Source organism: Carcharodon carcharias, chromosome 1 (assembly GCF_017639515.1).
Source record: "Carcharodon carcharias isolate sCarCar2 chromosome 1, sCarCar2.pri, whole genome shotgun sequence".
Classification (NCBI taxonomy): domain Eukaryota; kingdom Metazoa; phylum Chordata; class Chondrichthyes; order Lamniformes; family Lamnidae; genus Carcharodon; species Carcharodon carcharias.
In genome coordinates, this window is record NC_054467.1 from 21,623,469 (window position 1) to 21,638,394 (window position 14,926).

Here is a 14,926-nt window from a genome sequence, read left to right on the forward strand (position 1 = left end):
GATAAGCTCAGCCCTGCTGGGGTGGGGGCGGGCGATCACTGTGAGAAAGCTCCCTGAAGGCAGACAGCTGCCTCAGGGAGCTGCAGACCTGAAAATGCTAAAATAAAGGTGTATAAAGCTGCAAAAAAAAAGTGCCCATGCATCACAATCGATCGCCTGAAAATAAAGCTGATTAAAATGCAGTCCACAGATATTTATTTTTATTTTATTTCATAACAGAAATTTCATCCCATCCTTGGGTGAGGTTTGATGAAAAAATGTGAAAGCTGCCTGGCCTATACTCCCGTCCGCCAACCTTAAGGTTGGATGGGCCACGAAAAATCGGAGTCAATTGCGCTGTTAATGGGCTTAATTGCCCTCTTGATTGTCAGCGGGCGTGCTTCCGACTTTTGCGCGTGCCTGAGCGAAATTTCGCTTGAGTGCGCGATGACATCGAGACACTTGCCCGACGTCTTCTCGCGCAATTTTATGCCCAATCAGTTCAGGCGCGCTGCCTGCCCATGGGATGTAAAATTCCGCCCGAGGTTACATTTTTCAAAAGTCATGAGAAGTAATCTCCCACAGGCTTAGATATAACCACAAGCACAACCCAATAAAACTCAACAGCAAGTGAAAGACTAGAAATTACTGTTGGTCAAATTAGCAGCTGAAAGCTACGGTGTTTCACACTCCTCCAACATTATCTTAACAGGAGTTAACCTGCTTATTTTTACAAGCGACCATCAGAATTTCCATGCTGGTTCAGGCTTAGGTTTTCAGTGCATACCTAGGCCTGTAATGTATTTCTTATCCATTGCTAATAGCTACAGCATCACTTGTCTTCCGGATTATTATTTAGGTATATATTTCTTAGCAATTTACTTTGAGGAATAGAAATGCATTGCACTTGCTGTCATAAGAAAGCACAACAATATATGAGTTTGACCTAGATGCTTACCTTATAATTCCATCTTCTAAATAAATATCGGCAAAGCAGGACTGGTCATCATTGATGATCCTCCCACCTTTAATAAGAATTCGATCACTCTATAAAGGAAGCAAAGTTGACCAAACCTATGAATATAAGACCAAAGTGAAGCTTTTTTTTCCCCAAATAAACAGGCTAAAGTCAGAGCATTAAAAAGCTTTGGCTCAGAGTAAATTAAACAGCAATTATACACAGTATGGAAAGATTCATCAATGAATAATTGAAGGTAATTTGCAGAAAGAAGTATATTTGGCAACAAATTGTTTCTGGATAATAGAGCCTGCTGTGGTAATTGCACTATCCATTAGCCAACTCTTACTCACTTGCCTGGTTCAAACAAGAATGGTCACTTTCGGAGAGTTGCCCTAACCCTTAAAGGAGAAAAGGACAAATAAAACAGGTATAAAGGACCAGGAAGTAAACATATACAAGTTCCTGTGCAAACTCAAATCCTTTCAGATCCACCCTGTAATTCATCAGCAAAAGTGGGAACACCTCCACTTGGAAGTTCCCCTCCAAGCCACTTACCATCCTGACTTGGACATATATTGCCATTCCTTCAATACAGCTGGGTCAAAATCCTGCAACTCCCTCCCTAAAAGCACGGTGGATGCTCCTACAACACATGGGACTGAATCTTGCATTCCAAAGTCGGGCACACGCATGACACAAACACACGTAAAATAGCGCGAAAAGATGTTGGGTGTGGATCCCGACATCATCGCGTACACGTGCAATATTGAGGTCAGTGGGCGCACGTGGGAGTTGGAGCAGCGCCCGCCAACAATTAAAGGGCAAATTAAGGTCATTAAAAAGCCTACTGACTGCAATTTTACGTTGCCTGTGCAACTTATAGTTTGTTGCACGGGCAAAACAAGTGGGCGGAATTCACGTTTTAATCATTTACTCATCCAAGGGCGGGGTGAAATTTCCAGTAGGAAATAAAATAAAAAGAAATACCTGGGGACAGCATTTTTATGAGATCCGCTTCCAGGTGCTTGATTGTGCTGCATGGACATTTTTTGAAGCATTTTTGTGCTTTCTTTTATCATTTGGAGGTCTGCGGCTCGCTGAGGCAGCTGTCTGTCTTCAGAGAACTCAGTGGAAGAGCTGACCCGCGCCCACGGTGATGTCAGCACCCGCCTTCTTCCCACCCCCAACGGCAGCGCTGAGCCTTTCTCAAGGCACATTTCACTCTGGCTGGCTGTTAATTGGCCAGCCAGCGCAAAAGCGCGGTTGGGGGCCAATCGCAGTCGGAGGACCGTTTCCCATCCACTCTCGGGCCCGCCGATCGCACATGCCTGACGAAGGCAAAATTCAGGTCATGGGCTGCAACGGTTCAAGAAGGCAGCTCACCACCTTCTCAAGGGCAATTAGGGATAGTAAAAACGCTGGCCCAGCCAGTGACACCCACATCCTGTGAATGATCAAAAAAAAAGCCCATTATTATATAAAATATGGGAAAAAAAGATTTATCTTCTTATTTGCATAGTATCAGGTTATTCCCTTGTTAGGCGAAGACTAACTAATGATTTCCTTGGTAGGTGAAGGCTAACTCTCATATCCCACAGATTCCTAGCAAATTCTTGCATGTTCCACAAATGTAGTTTCCATTACTTACAGACCAGCCGTCTCCCAAACCCTCAGATACTCAGACCCTACTGCTGCTTCCAAACCCCGAGTACCTCTTTTCCAGTGTTTTCATTTCCATACGAACAGGATGCAACACTTCAGCCCAAAAATACTGTTAACATGCCATGGTATTACGTAATCAAAATGAAATTTCACTTATTAGTCACTTAAATAATTTGTTTTATTTCAGAAAACATTTATCCTCCAAACCAGTGTAAACAATACCACAAGACGTCCATTTCATAAACTCTCTTTCCTTTGACTTCCTAAAAGATGTACCATGGGAAATGCTGGTATTTATTTAAAAGTCTAGTTGTTATATTATCAGAGCTGCCATCTTTTAGGTGAGATGTTGAACTGAGGCCTATCGTCTGCCCTCTCTGGTGGATGTGAAACACCCCATGGCACTATTTCACAGAAGTCATAACTAACACATACTCATCCAGCTTATGGCGAGGATTTGTGATTTTACATGGATAAGTATAAATATCGGCAGGAAACTCATTCCCTCATGTTATCCTCTTCTTTTCTTGCCTGTTCACTTTCATGGCCAGCAGGTTACACAGAATGAAATGCACTGAATGGCACATTCTGACAATGTAATATGCTTTTGTATTGTCCCAATTGTATGCAATAGTGATGCGTTTCCTTAGGGAAACCTTGAAAAGCCTTGAAAAATCTTCTGTTGCCAGCACTGTGTTTTGGAAACCATCCCATTATGTGGGGGAATACCAAGAGAAGCAGACAATTCTGATTGCCTGGGAGACCATATTGGACAGCTAGAAATAGCAGAAAAAGCCCACCTTATCTAAGTAGCTGTCAAGTATGAAGGAAATATCTGTAATATTGCATGTTGATCTCAATTTAAGAAAGATGCAGTGATTGGACCTTAAAATCTAAAACCACTTTCTAAATCTGATCATTACCGTGACAAACCTTTGACTTGTAAATCAATAGATAGCAATGTCCTAATATTTTCCCTACAGGTTGCTTTAAGATCCTTAGCAAATGGAAATCACTTACATACGAACTAGGAGCAGGAGGAGGCCACCCGGCCCTTCGAGCCTGCTGCTTTTCCAATGGGGTTAGGGGAAAAAAAAGACTTGCATTTATATAGCGCCCTTCATGACCACCTGACATCTCAAGCATTTTATAGCCAAAGCAGTACTTCTGAAGCGCAGTTAGTTGTAAATGTAGGAAACACAGCAGTTATTCGCGAACAGCAAGTTTCCACAAACAGCAAGGTGATAATGGCCAGATAATCTGTTTTTTGTGATGTTGATTGAGAGATAAATGTTGCCAAGGACATCATAGATACCTCTCCTGCACTTCTATGAAATAGTTCCAGGGGATCTTTTACATCCACCAGACGATAGGCCTCGGTTCAACGTCTCATCCAAAAGATGGCACCTCTGGCAATATAACAGCTAGAATTTTAAATAAATACCAGCATTTCCCATGGTACATCTTTTAGGAAGTCAAAGGGGAAGAGAGTTTATGAAATGGATGTCTAGTGGTATTGCTTACACTGGTTTGGAGGATAAATGTTTTCTGTAATCGAACATTATTTAAAAGGCTAATAAGTGAAATATCATTTTGATTACATAATAACACGGCATGTTAATTGCATACAATTGTATCCTGTTCGTATGGAAATGAAAACACTGGAAAAGAGGAACTCGAGGTTTGCAAGAGGCAGAAAGGTCTGAACATCTGAGGGTTTGGGAGACGGTTGGTCTGTAAGTAATGGAAATTGCATTTGTGGAGTTTGCAGGAATTTGTCAGGGATCTTGGGATATAAGAGTATTGGGAGGAGCATCTGTTAATTTGTTAATGGTGAATGGTGCGTGCTGGTAGTAGCAGTGCTGAGAAGGTGCTGCTAAAGTCTTGAGAGAACTAGAATGGGTACCAGGGTGTGTGCGAACATTATAGCTGATGGCAATCCAGGGATATAGAAAGACTGAGTTTGGTATTTCAGAACTCTGGCAATGTTAGGAGGCTTGAGGTCTGGTATTATAAAAGAGTGAGAGTGCCTGTACAGAATAAATGGAAGGAATTTGAGGTTTCAGCCTTTCCTTTATTGTCTCCTTGACCTCTGTTGTTTAAATTACTTAGCATGCACTTGGGAGGGGGATGGTGGTGCGATTAGCTCAGTTGGAAGGACAGCTGATGTGTGGTTCAGAATGACGCCAAAAGTACAGAGCTCAATCGCTGTTCTGGCTGAGGTGATCTTGGGGACTGCCTACTCACCCTGCCCATAGTAAAATCACAGCATAAGCTGTGGTTTGGCGATCCTCAAATAATCAAGGAAGCTACATGAAGAAGCATGCACTTAAAAATAATATCCAACTTTTGCTTTCACTCTGCCACCTCATCCCACAAATTGATAAGGCTTATGGCTTTCGGACCATTTAAGATGATGGTCAGACAATCAGAGGCAATGCATAACTAAATTTCCAATATGGTCTCTGCACAGGAAAGACTCCCCAACTGCAGTGTGAAGTTGCAGAAACCTCAGAACCCACACTTAGGGCAGAATCTTCTGGCTGGCGTGTGGGTGTTGGACCCCGCACACCAACGCTTAAAATGTCACGAGCGTGCCGACATCAGCACGCAGCATCGTGATATTTCAGTAGGCGGGCGTGCCCGCCATTAATTAAAGGCCTCGTTAAGGCCCTTAACTGGCCAATCGTTGACGATTTTGAGGGGCCCGTGTGAACTTCGGCTCGGCGCACGGGCCCAACAGACAGGCGAGCAGGTGATTTTTTTTTACAAACCTCATCCAGTGACGGGATGAGGCTTGATAGCGATTTTAAAAAAGTTTAATAAAGTTTTTGTTTATTTCATTAACATGTCCCATCTCGTGTGACATTTTCACATGAGGGGGACGTGTTAATGAATTTATTATTGTTCTATTTTTTATATTTGCCAGCCTTTCAGCGATCTCCCTAAGGCAGCACTTTGCCTCAGGGAGCCGTGCGCTCTTCCGTGCACATGTGTGAAAGAGCGCACTCTGACAGTTGGGGAAATCCCTCCCTCCGCCCGTACAGGAAGTGCATAGTGCTTCCCGTAAGGTGGTCCTCTGGGTAGTGCATAGTGCTTCCCGTAGGGTGGTCCACTTAAAATGGCAGCGGGGCCAGTTTCAGCGGCAGCAATCGGCTGCCCGCCTGCCGCCGAGCCGGTGGGGCCCACCTGCCCATCAAGGGCAAAATTCTGCCCCAAGCGTTTTAATCTACTAAGAGCTTATTCTCAGCTCAATGCAGACAAACCCACAGAGGAGAGCAAGACAAGTTGCCTCAGGTGAGGGGCCCAATACAGATAGAGAATTGCATGTGTGAAATTCAAATACAGCACATGAAGAGGAAAGGCAGGAAGAAAAGTAGTCAGCTTGGGTGAGATGTCATGGAGCATGTACTGAGGGACAGGAGAATCAGTCAGCCCAGAGACGGAGATTGGCTCAGAGGAGAGTAAGTATATTTTAAGATCTCAGGCTGGTGCTACAGTGGACAGCACAATGTCTCTTGTAGACTGGTATTATCCATTTAACAAAATACAAATATTTATTACCCTTCCAAATCACATATCATCCTGACTTGGAACTATATCACCTTTCCTTCCCTATAGCTGTGTCAAAATCCTGGAAGTCCCTCCTGAATGGCACTCTGGGGATACCTAAAGGGAGGCGATGGTGTAGTGGTATTGTAGTATCGCTAGACTATTAATCTAGAGACCCAGGGTAATGCTCTGGGGACCTGGGTTTGAATCCTGTCACAGCAGATGGTGGAATTCAATAAAAATCTGGAATTAAAAGTCTAATGATGACCATGAAACCATTGGCGATTGTTTTAAAAATCTATCTGGTTCACTAATGCCCTTTTGGGGAAGGAAATCTGCTGTCCTTACCTGGTCTGGCTGACATGTGACTCCTGGCCCACAACAATGTGGTTGACTCTTACAAACCCTCTGAAATGGCCTAGCAAGCTACTCAGTTTTATCAAATTGCTACAAAGTCTCAAAAAAGGAATGAAACCGGACGGACCACCCGGCATCGACCTAGGCACCGGAAATGACAATGGCAAACTCAGCCCTATCAACCCTGCAAAGTCCTCCTTATTAACATTTGGGGACTTGTGCCAAAATTGGGAGAGCTGTCTCACAGACTAGTCAAGCAACAGCCTGACATCGTCATCCTCATGGAATCATACCTTACAGATAATGTCCCAGACACCACCATCACCATCCCTGGGTATATCCTGTCCCACTGACAGAACAACCCCAACAGAGGTGGTGGCACAGTGGTATTAAGTTGGGAGGGAGTTGCCCTGGGAAGTCTCATGGCATCAGGTCAAATATGAACAAGGAAACCTCCTGCTGATTACCACATATCACCCTCCCTCAGCAGTGCTCCTCCATGTTGAATACCACTTGGAGGAAGCACCGAGGGCGCAGAATGTATCTGGATGGAGGACTTCAATGTCCATCACCAAGACTGGCTTAGTAGCATCACTACTGACCAAGCTGGCCGAGTCCTAAATGACATAGCTGCTATACTGGGTCTGCAGCAGGTGGTGAGGCAACCAACAAGATAAATAAACACATGACTTCATCCTCACCAACCAGCCTGCTGCTGATGCATCTGTCCATGACAGTATCGGTAAGAGTGACCATCACATTGTCGCTGTGGAGACGAAGTCCCACGTTTACATTGAGGATACCCTCTATCATGTTGTCTGGCACTACCACCGTGTTAAATGGGATAGGTTTTGAAGAGATCCAGCAACTCAAGACTGGGCATTGACGAGGGGCAGTGGACAATCAGCAGCAGCAGAATTATACTCAAACACAATCCGTAACCCCATGTCCCGGCATATTCCCCCACTCTACCATTGCATGAAACTGGGGATCAACCCCAGTTCAATGAAGAGTGCAGGAGGGCATGCCAGGAGCAGCACCAGGTGTACCTAAAAATGAGGTGTCAAACTGGTGAAGCTATAACACAGGACTAGTTGCGTGCCAAACAGCATAAGCAGCAAGTGATAGACAGAGCTAAGTGATCCCACAACCAACGGACCAGATCTAAGCTCTGCAGTCCTGCCACATCCAGTCGTGAATGGACAATTAAACAACTCACTGGAGGAGGAGGCTCCGCAAATATCCCCATCCTCAATGAGGGGTGAGCTCAGCACGTCAGTGCAAAAGATAAGGCTGAAGCATTTGCTACAATCTTCAGCCAGAAGTGCTGAGCAGATGATCCATCTCGGCCTCCTCCGGAGGTCTCCAGCATCACAGTTGCCAGTCTTCAGCCAATTCAATTCACTCCATGTGATAACAAAAAAATGGCTGAAGGCACCAAATCCTGCAACAGTTATAGGCCCTGACAATATTCCAGCAATAGTACTGAAGACTTGTGCTCCAGAACTTGCCACACCCCTAGCCAAGCCTAGCCACTCTACTCTCGATCATCAGTAAAGTAATGGAAGGCGTCGTCAACAGTGCCATCAAGCAGCACTTGCTTAACAATAACCTGCTCACTCACTCCCAGTTTGAGTTCCGCCAGGGGCACTCAGCTCCTGATCTCATGACAGCCTTGGTTCAAACATGGATAAAAGAGCTGAACTCCCAAGGTGAGGTGAAAGTGACTGCCCTTGACACTAAGGCTGCATTTGACTGAGTGTGGTATCAAGGAGCTCTAGCAAAACTGGAGTCAATAGGGGTCAGGGGGAAAACTCTCAGCTGGTTGGAGTCATACCCAGCACAAAGGAAGATGGTTGTGGTTATTAGAGGTCAAGCATCTCAATTCCAGTACATCACTGCAGGAGTTCCTCAGGATAGTGCCCTGGGCCCAACCATCTTCAGCTGCTTCAACAATGAGCTTCCTTCCATCATACGGTCAGAAATGGGAATGTTCACTGATGATTGCACAACACTCAGCACCATTCGAGGCTCCTCAGATACTGAAGCAGTCCATGTCTAAATGCAGCAAGACCTGGACAATATCCAGACTTGGGCTGACAAATGGCAAGTAACATTCACACCACACAAGTGCCAGGCAATGACCATTTCCAACAAGAGATAGTCTAACCATCGACCCTTGACATTCAATGGCATTGCCATCACTGAATCCCCCACTATCAACATCCTAGGGTTTACCATTGACCAGAAAATGAACTGGACTAGCCATATAAATACTGTGGCTACAAGAGCCGGTCACAGGGTAGGAATCCTGCGATGAATAACTCACCTCCTGACTCCCCAAAGCCTGTCCACCATCTGCAAGGCACAAGTCAGAAGTGCGATGGAATACTCCCCACTTGTCTGGAAGAGTGCAGCTCCAACAACATTCAAGAAGCTTGACACCATCCAGGACAAAGCAGCCCACTTAACTGGCACCACATCCATAAGCATTCACTACATCCACTACCGACGCACAGTAGCAGCAGTGTGTACCATCTACAAGGTGCACTGCAGGAATTTATCAAGGCTTCTTAGACAGCACCTTCCAAACGCACAACCACTATCATTTGGAAGGACAAGGACAGCAGATAGATGGAAACACCACCACCTGGAAGTTCCCCTCCAAGTCGCTCACCATCCTGACTTAGAAATATACCACTGTTCCTTCACTGTCACTGGATCAAGATCCAGGAACTCCAATCCTAACAGCACTGTGGGTGTACTTACAACACATGGGCTGCAGCAGTTCAAGAAGGCAGCTCACCACCACCTTCTCAAGGGCAACTATGGATGGGTAATAAATACTGGCCCAGCCAGTGAAGCCCACATCCCATGAATGAATAAAAAAAACCTTCACCATGTGGATTCCAGTAGTTCAAGGAGGCCATTCACCACCACCATCTCAAGGGAAATTTGGAATGGGCAATAAATGCTGGTTTTGACAGTGACGCATACTTCCCACGAACAAATAAAAAATATTAAACTAGCCCACTCCTTCCTTGAGTAGAGACCTCTGATAAGTGCATGTATTCATTGAGAATTTGGAACTTGCTGCTTTGAAACACAATGTTGGTATCTTCCATGGGCTGTGTAGTAGTCTTTCAGAAAGGGCACTTCCAACCAATTCATTGTTAATGTTTCCAAGATTATGGAACTAACATGTACCACCAGTCAGATATGTTAACATCTACTGGTGTTAGATGTAGTAGTGGTTCTCAAAACTTTTTGGTTGATTAAACTTGCAGGGTTACAGAGAAAGAGCAGGGGGCTTGGACTGACAGGACTGTTCTACAGGCAGCTGCAATGGACTTTGTAATGTTTAATGGTTCAGTTGTTCTGTGTTTGAGTGTAAGAGTCTGGTAACTCATCTATGCTCACTGTGCTTGATTAGTTAAGACTGGGTGTTAACTCAGAGCAAAGTAAACAGACACCACAGAAGCTACGCTATGCTAGAAGCTAAGAGCTAGAAGGATGGTGTAGATGTTTTAAAGCTTTGTATAAAACGCTGTAAATAAAGTTCTAGCACACTTAGCAACTAGTGTCATCTCTGCATTGCTCTGAGGAAAATCAAACATATAAATTTGGAACAGACCTGATGGGCTGACTGGCCTCTTTCTGTGCCGTAATGACCCATCTATAACCCATTTTCAAATGGATTAGTAATCTAAATTTAATAATTGATGGAAGATATCAATTTAAACTACAGTTCGTAGTTTAACCCCAAACGAGTACAAAGGCCCTAAACACTCTTGATTTTGAAGCAGATATTTTCCTACCGTCTCAGCTGCCGAAGCTAATTTTTAAAACATTTTCTTTTTCTGCCACTCAAGCCCACAGGATAGGTCATACAGAAAAAAAAGATCAAGAAATAAATCCCTAATTTTGCTTGGTTCATTAACGAGACATCAAGCTGCAGTTGGAAGAGGATTACATCAGCAGCACATTGACAAACATTTGACATGTTTACACGTGACTGCAGTGCAGCCATGAAATGAGGAGACGCTTGTGGGAGCAATGGGCATTCACTAATTTCCTCACATTTATCACTGAGGCTTGCAAACTTGATCCTAATAATTAACATGATTTTTTTCCATGCACCACACAATGTTTCCAGCCGGCGCTCATTTACTTATTTCATGGACCCTCTGAAACCCTCCACGACCTCTAAGGATGGATGTACCCCTGTTTGAAGATCACTGAGATATAGTTGCCTGAGTTCAGGGGCTGTATGTGCTGGAAACAAGGGTTTGACTCTTTCTCAAAACTCCAATGGATGGTCACTGTGTAAGGTGATTTTTTTTTTAAACAAACATTCTTCAGCTATTTTAATATTGTGCCATCCTTGACTGACCATTTTGTGTAACATACAAATCTAAAAACAATAAGGAACTCTCATAATTCTAGGCATATCTAGTCACACATCCCTATTGCAGTGGTAGCTCTATCCAAATCTCTACCATTATTGAAATTGATATGATGCTCCAATAATAATTATGTAACTCACATATGTTGCAGAATTTTACTGATAATGATGAAAATCAATATTCTAGTACACAGTTAATTCCACACATGAGCATAACCCCTTTGTTTTCACCCCAAACCAATTCTATTAGACTGATAATCGTCACAATGGAGCATTCAGCCTGGTATAGAACTATATTCAATTCAGTTTGGTATAGAAGCACACTAAATTCAGCCAACCTCATGCATTTCATCATCAACTTTAGAATTTGATGTAGTTTGATCTTTCACCTTTTAATGGCAAGTTCTTAATTAACCAGGCTTTCTACAAAACATGCACAACTACGTAAGGAAAATTCCATAAACATATATGAGGGTTTTCTGCATTCATTCAACTTTTTGTTGGTAGAAGGACTGAAAGGATCCTTAAAGAATGTGCCTTTGCCTCAACAGCAAAAGAACCTATAAGGGAGATATCCAAACTACAACTTGTAGACTACATGTGCCCCTAAACTCAACCGCCCAGTATTATTTGTAGCTTAACTTCCTATTTGCTGATATAACCTACTAGAATTCTCTGGAGGTTTGGAAAGTGCTCTTACCTCAATAATACAAATGAGATGGTTACATGGTGGTATTGTCGCTGGACTGGTATTCTAGTGACCCAGGCTAATGGTCTGGGGACCCAGGTTTGAATTCCACCACAGCAGATCATAAAATGTGAATTCAATAAAAATCTGGAATTTAAAGTCTGATGATAACCATGAAACCATCGTTGATTGTTGCAAAAGCCCATCTGGTTCACTAATGCCCTTTCCTTTAAGGAAGGAAATCTGCTGTCCTTACCTGGTCTGGCTTACATGTGACTCCAGGCCCACAGCAATGTGGTTCACTCTTAAAATGCCCTCTGAACAAGGGCAATTAGGGATGAAAATAAATGCTGGCCTGGCCAGCGACGCCCATGTCCCATGAACAAATAAACAAAAACAAGGAGCAGGAGTAGGCCATTCAGCCCCTCGAGCCTGCTCCACCATTTAATAAGACCATGGCTGATATCATGAAGCTATTAATGCATACAATATTTTGGAAAATATTTTTCAATTAAGTTTGAGGTTTAGTCTACGGGTTTGTCTAAATTGGATTAAAGCCAGTTAGTCTGGGTGCTTTGATACGTACTAGTTTCGATGTGTAATAGAGGTAGTGTGCATTTGCAATTTTTAAGCATTTTTGAGCATTCAAAAAGTGGGGGTGAAAATTGACGCCTTTCTAGCAGTTACCAAGCCAAATGTTTATATTACTAATAAAATTGGTACTATGAAAGGGGGCTCATTGTTAAAAGATGAAATTCAAAGAGTCTGTTGAGACCATGAGAATTTGAATTCAATCAGTGGTGGTAGGTATAACTTCAGCAGTTTTAGGTTGTGCAGAGCAGAGGTAAGGAAAGATCAAAAGGCAGCTGTTAGCCTCCAAATGGCTCCACAGTGAAAAGAACCTCATTTTGAATTCTTAAGGTGAAAATGCTTTGCCTGGTGTTTGGTTAAGTATATGTGTTGCTGTTGCCTTAATGGAGATTAGTTTGGGAATTTGTTAAAAGTTATGATAGTAGTAATTTGTAGCCATGCATATATATTTTTAACCTGCATAAATTAATAAAACGTTTCAATTAGTTTACTGTAAAACCTCAAGAACTGATAGTCTGATTCCTGAATTTAGAGTCACATCTCAAACATAACACTTAAAATTATAGGTTATGACAGCTGTTTAAAGTTTCCCTTTGGGATTTTTAAATAACTCCGCTCTACCAACTGCATTGGTCATAACAGCTGGTCTAATAGTAACTTCAAATCTGCATCCCACCTACCTCTAATATCCTATCACCCCCTTGCTTATCAAGAATCTATCCACCACTGCCTTAAAAATATTCAAAGACTCTGCTTCCACCGCCTTTTCAGGAAGAGAGGTCCAAAGGCTCATGACCCTCTGAGAGAAAAAATTTCAACTGATCTCTACTTTAAATGGGCGACCCCTTATTTTTAAACAGCGACCTGTAGCTCTAGATTATCCCACAAGAGGAAACATCCTCTCCATATACACCCGCTCAAGACCAATCAGGATCTTATATGTTTCAATCAAATCACCTCTCACTCTTCTAAGCTCCAGCAATACAAGCCTTGCCCATTCAACCTTTCCACATAAGGCAACCCACCCATTCCAGGTATTAGTCTGGTAAACTTTCTCTGAACTGCTTCCAACATATTTACATCCTTCCTTTAATAAGGTGACCAATACTGTACACAGTACTCTAGATGTGGTCTCACAAGCACTCTATATAACTGAAGCATTACCTCCCTACTTTTGTATTCAATTCCCCTTGCAATAAATAACATTCTATTAGCTTTCATAATTACTTCCTGTACCTGCATACTAGCCTTTTGTGATTCATGCACTAAGACACCCAGATCCCTCTCATCTCAGAGCTCTGCAATTTCTCACCATTAAGATAATATGCTTCTTTTATTCTTCATGCCAAAATGGATAATTTCACGTTTTCCCACATTTCCCCATTTGCCAGACCTTTGTCCACTTACTTAACCTATCTATTTATTTTTGTAGTTTCCTTGTCTTCTTCACAACTTACTTTCCTACCTATCTTTGTGTCATCAGCAAATTTGGCAAACAGCCTGTCCATCCCTTCATCCAAGTAATTTATACAAATTATAGTAATTTATACAAATTATAAACAGTTGAGGTCCCAGCACTGATCTCTGTAGTACATCACTCATTACATCTTGCCAGCCTGAAAAAGACCCATTTATGCCCATTCGCTGATTCCTGTTAGTCAGCCAATCTTCCATCCATGTCAATATGTTATCCCCTGTACCATGAGCTTTATTTTCCACAATAACCATTGATGTGGCATTTTATCAAATGCCTTCTGGAAATCTAAGTACGGTATACCCACTGGTTCCTCTTTATACACAGCACATGTTGCTTCCTCAAAGAACTCCAATAAGTTGGTTAAACGTGATTTCCCTGTCATAAAACCATGTTGACTCCACCTGATTACCTTCAACTTATCCAAGTGCCCTGCTATAGCTTCTTTAATAATAGCTTCTAACATTTTCCCTAAATATTAAGCTAGCTGGCCTGTAGTTTCCCTTTTTGAAAAATGAAGTTACATTTGCTATGTTCCAATCTAATGGGACCTTCCCTGAATCTAAGGAGTTTTGGAAAACTAAAACCACGCATCAATTATCTCACTAGCCACTTATTTTAAGACCCTAGGATGAAGTCCATCAAGACCTGGGCACGTGTCAGCCCGCAGCTCCAACAATTTACTCAGTACCACTTCTCTGGTGACTAACTTTCCTGAGTTCCTCCCTACCTTCCATTTCCTGATATACAGCTGCCTGTGGGATGTTACCTGTATCCCCTATAGTGAAAATACCTGTTCAATTCATCTGCCATTTCCTTGTTTCCATTATCAATTATCCAGACTCAATTTCTATAGGACCAACATTTACTTTGTTAACTCATTTCTTTTTAAAATATTTATAGAAACTCTTACTATCTGTCTTGAAATTTCTGGCTAGCTTTCTCTCGTGCTTTATTATTTCCCTCCTTATTAACCTTTTACTCATCCTTTGCTATTCCTTTTATTCTATCAAAATCTTCTGGCCTTCGACCTATCTTTGCACAATTATATACTTTTTCTGTAAGTTTGATGCTATCTTTAACCTTTCTAGTTAATCACAGATAGTGTGTCCATCCCTTTCTCTTTTTCTTACTCGTTGGAACGTACCTATTCTGCGTATTCTGAAATATCCCCTTAAATATTTGCCACTGCATCTCTATTGACCTATCCCTTAACCTAATTTGCTAATTCACTTTAGCCAGCTCTGCTTTCATGCC

General features: G+C 42.5%; 1 protein-coding gene across 4 annotated transcripts in view; it reads right to left on the minus strand.

Annotated features, from left to right (window-relative positions):
• The window catches only part of LOC121278110 (dihydropyrimidinase-related protein 1-like), a 60,414-nt gene that overhangs the window by 30,695 nt on the left and 14,793 nt on the right, over positions 1 to 14,926 (minus strand). For 3 of the 4 annotated variants that reach the window (XM_041188204.1, XM_041188211.1, XM_041188197.1), the window contains one exon: positions 938 to 1,026. In XM_041188204.1, coding sequence (XP_041044138.1) covers positions 938 to 1,026 — 89 coding nt within the window. Of the gene's footprint in view, positions 1 to 937; positions 1,027 to 4,969; positions 4,992 to 14,926 lie in introns of all 4 variants that reach the window. The other variant, XM_041188219.1, reaches the window with a different exon arrangement.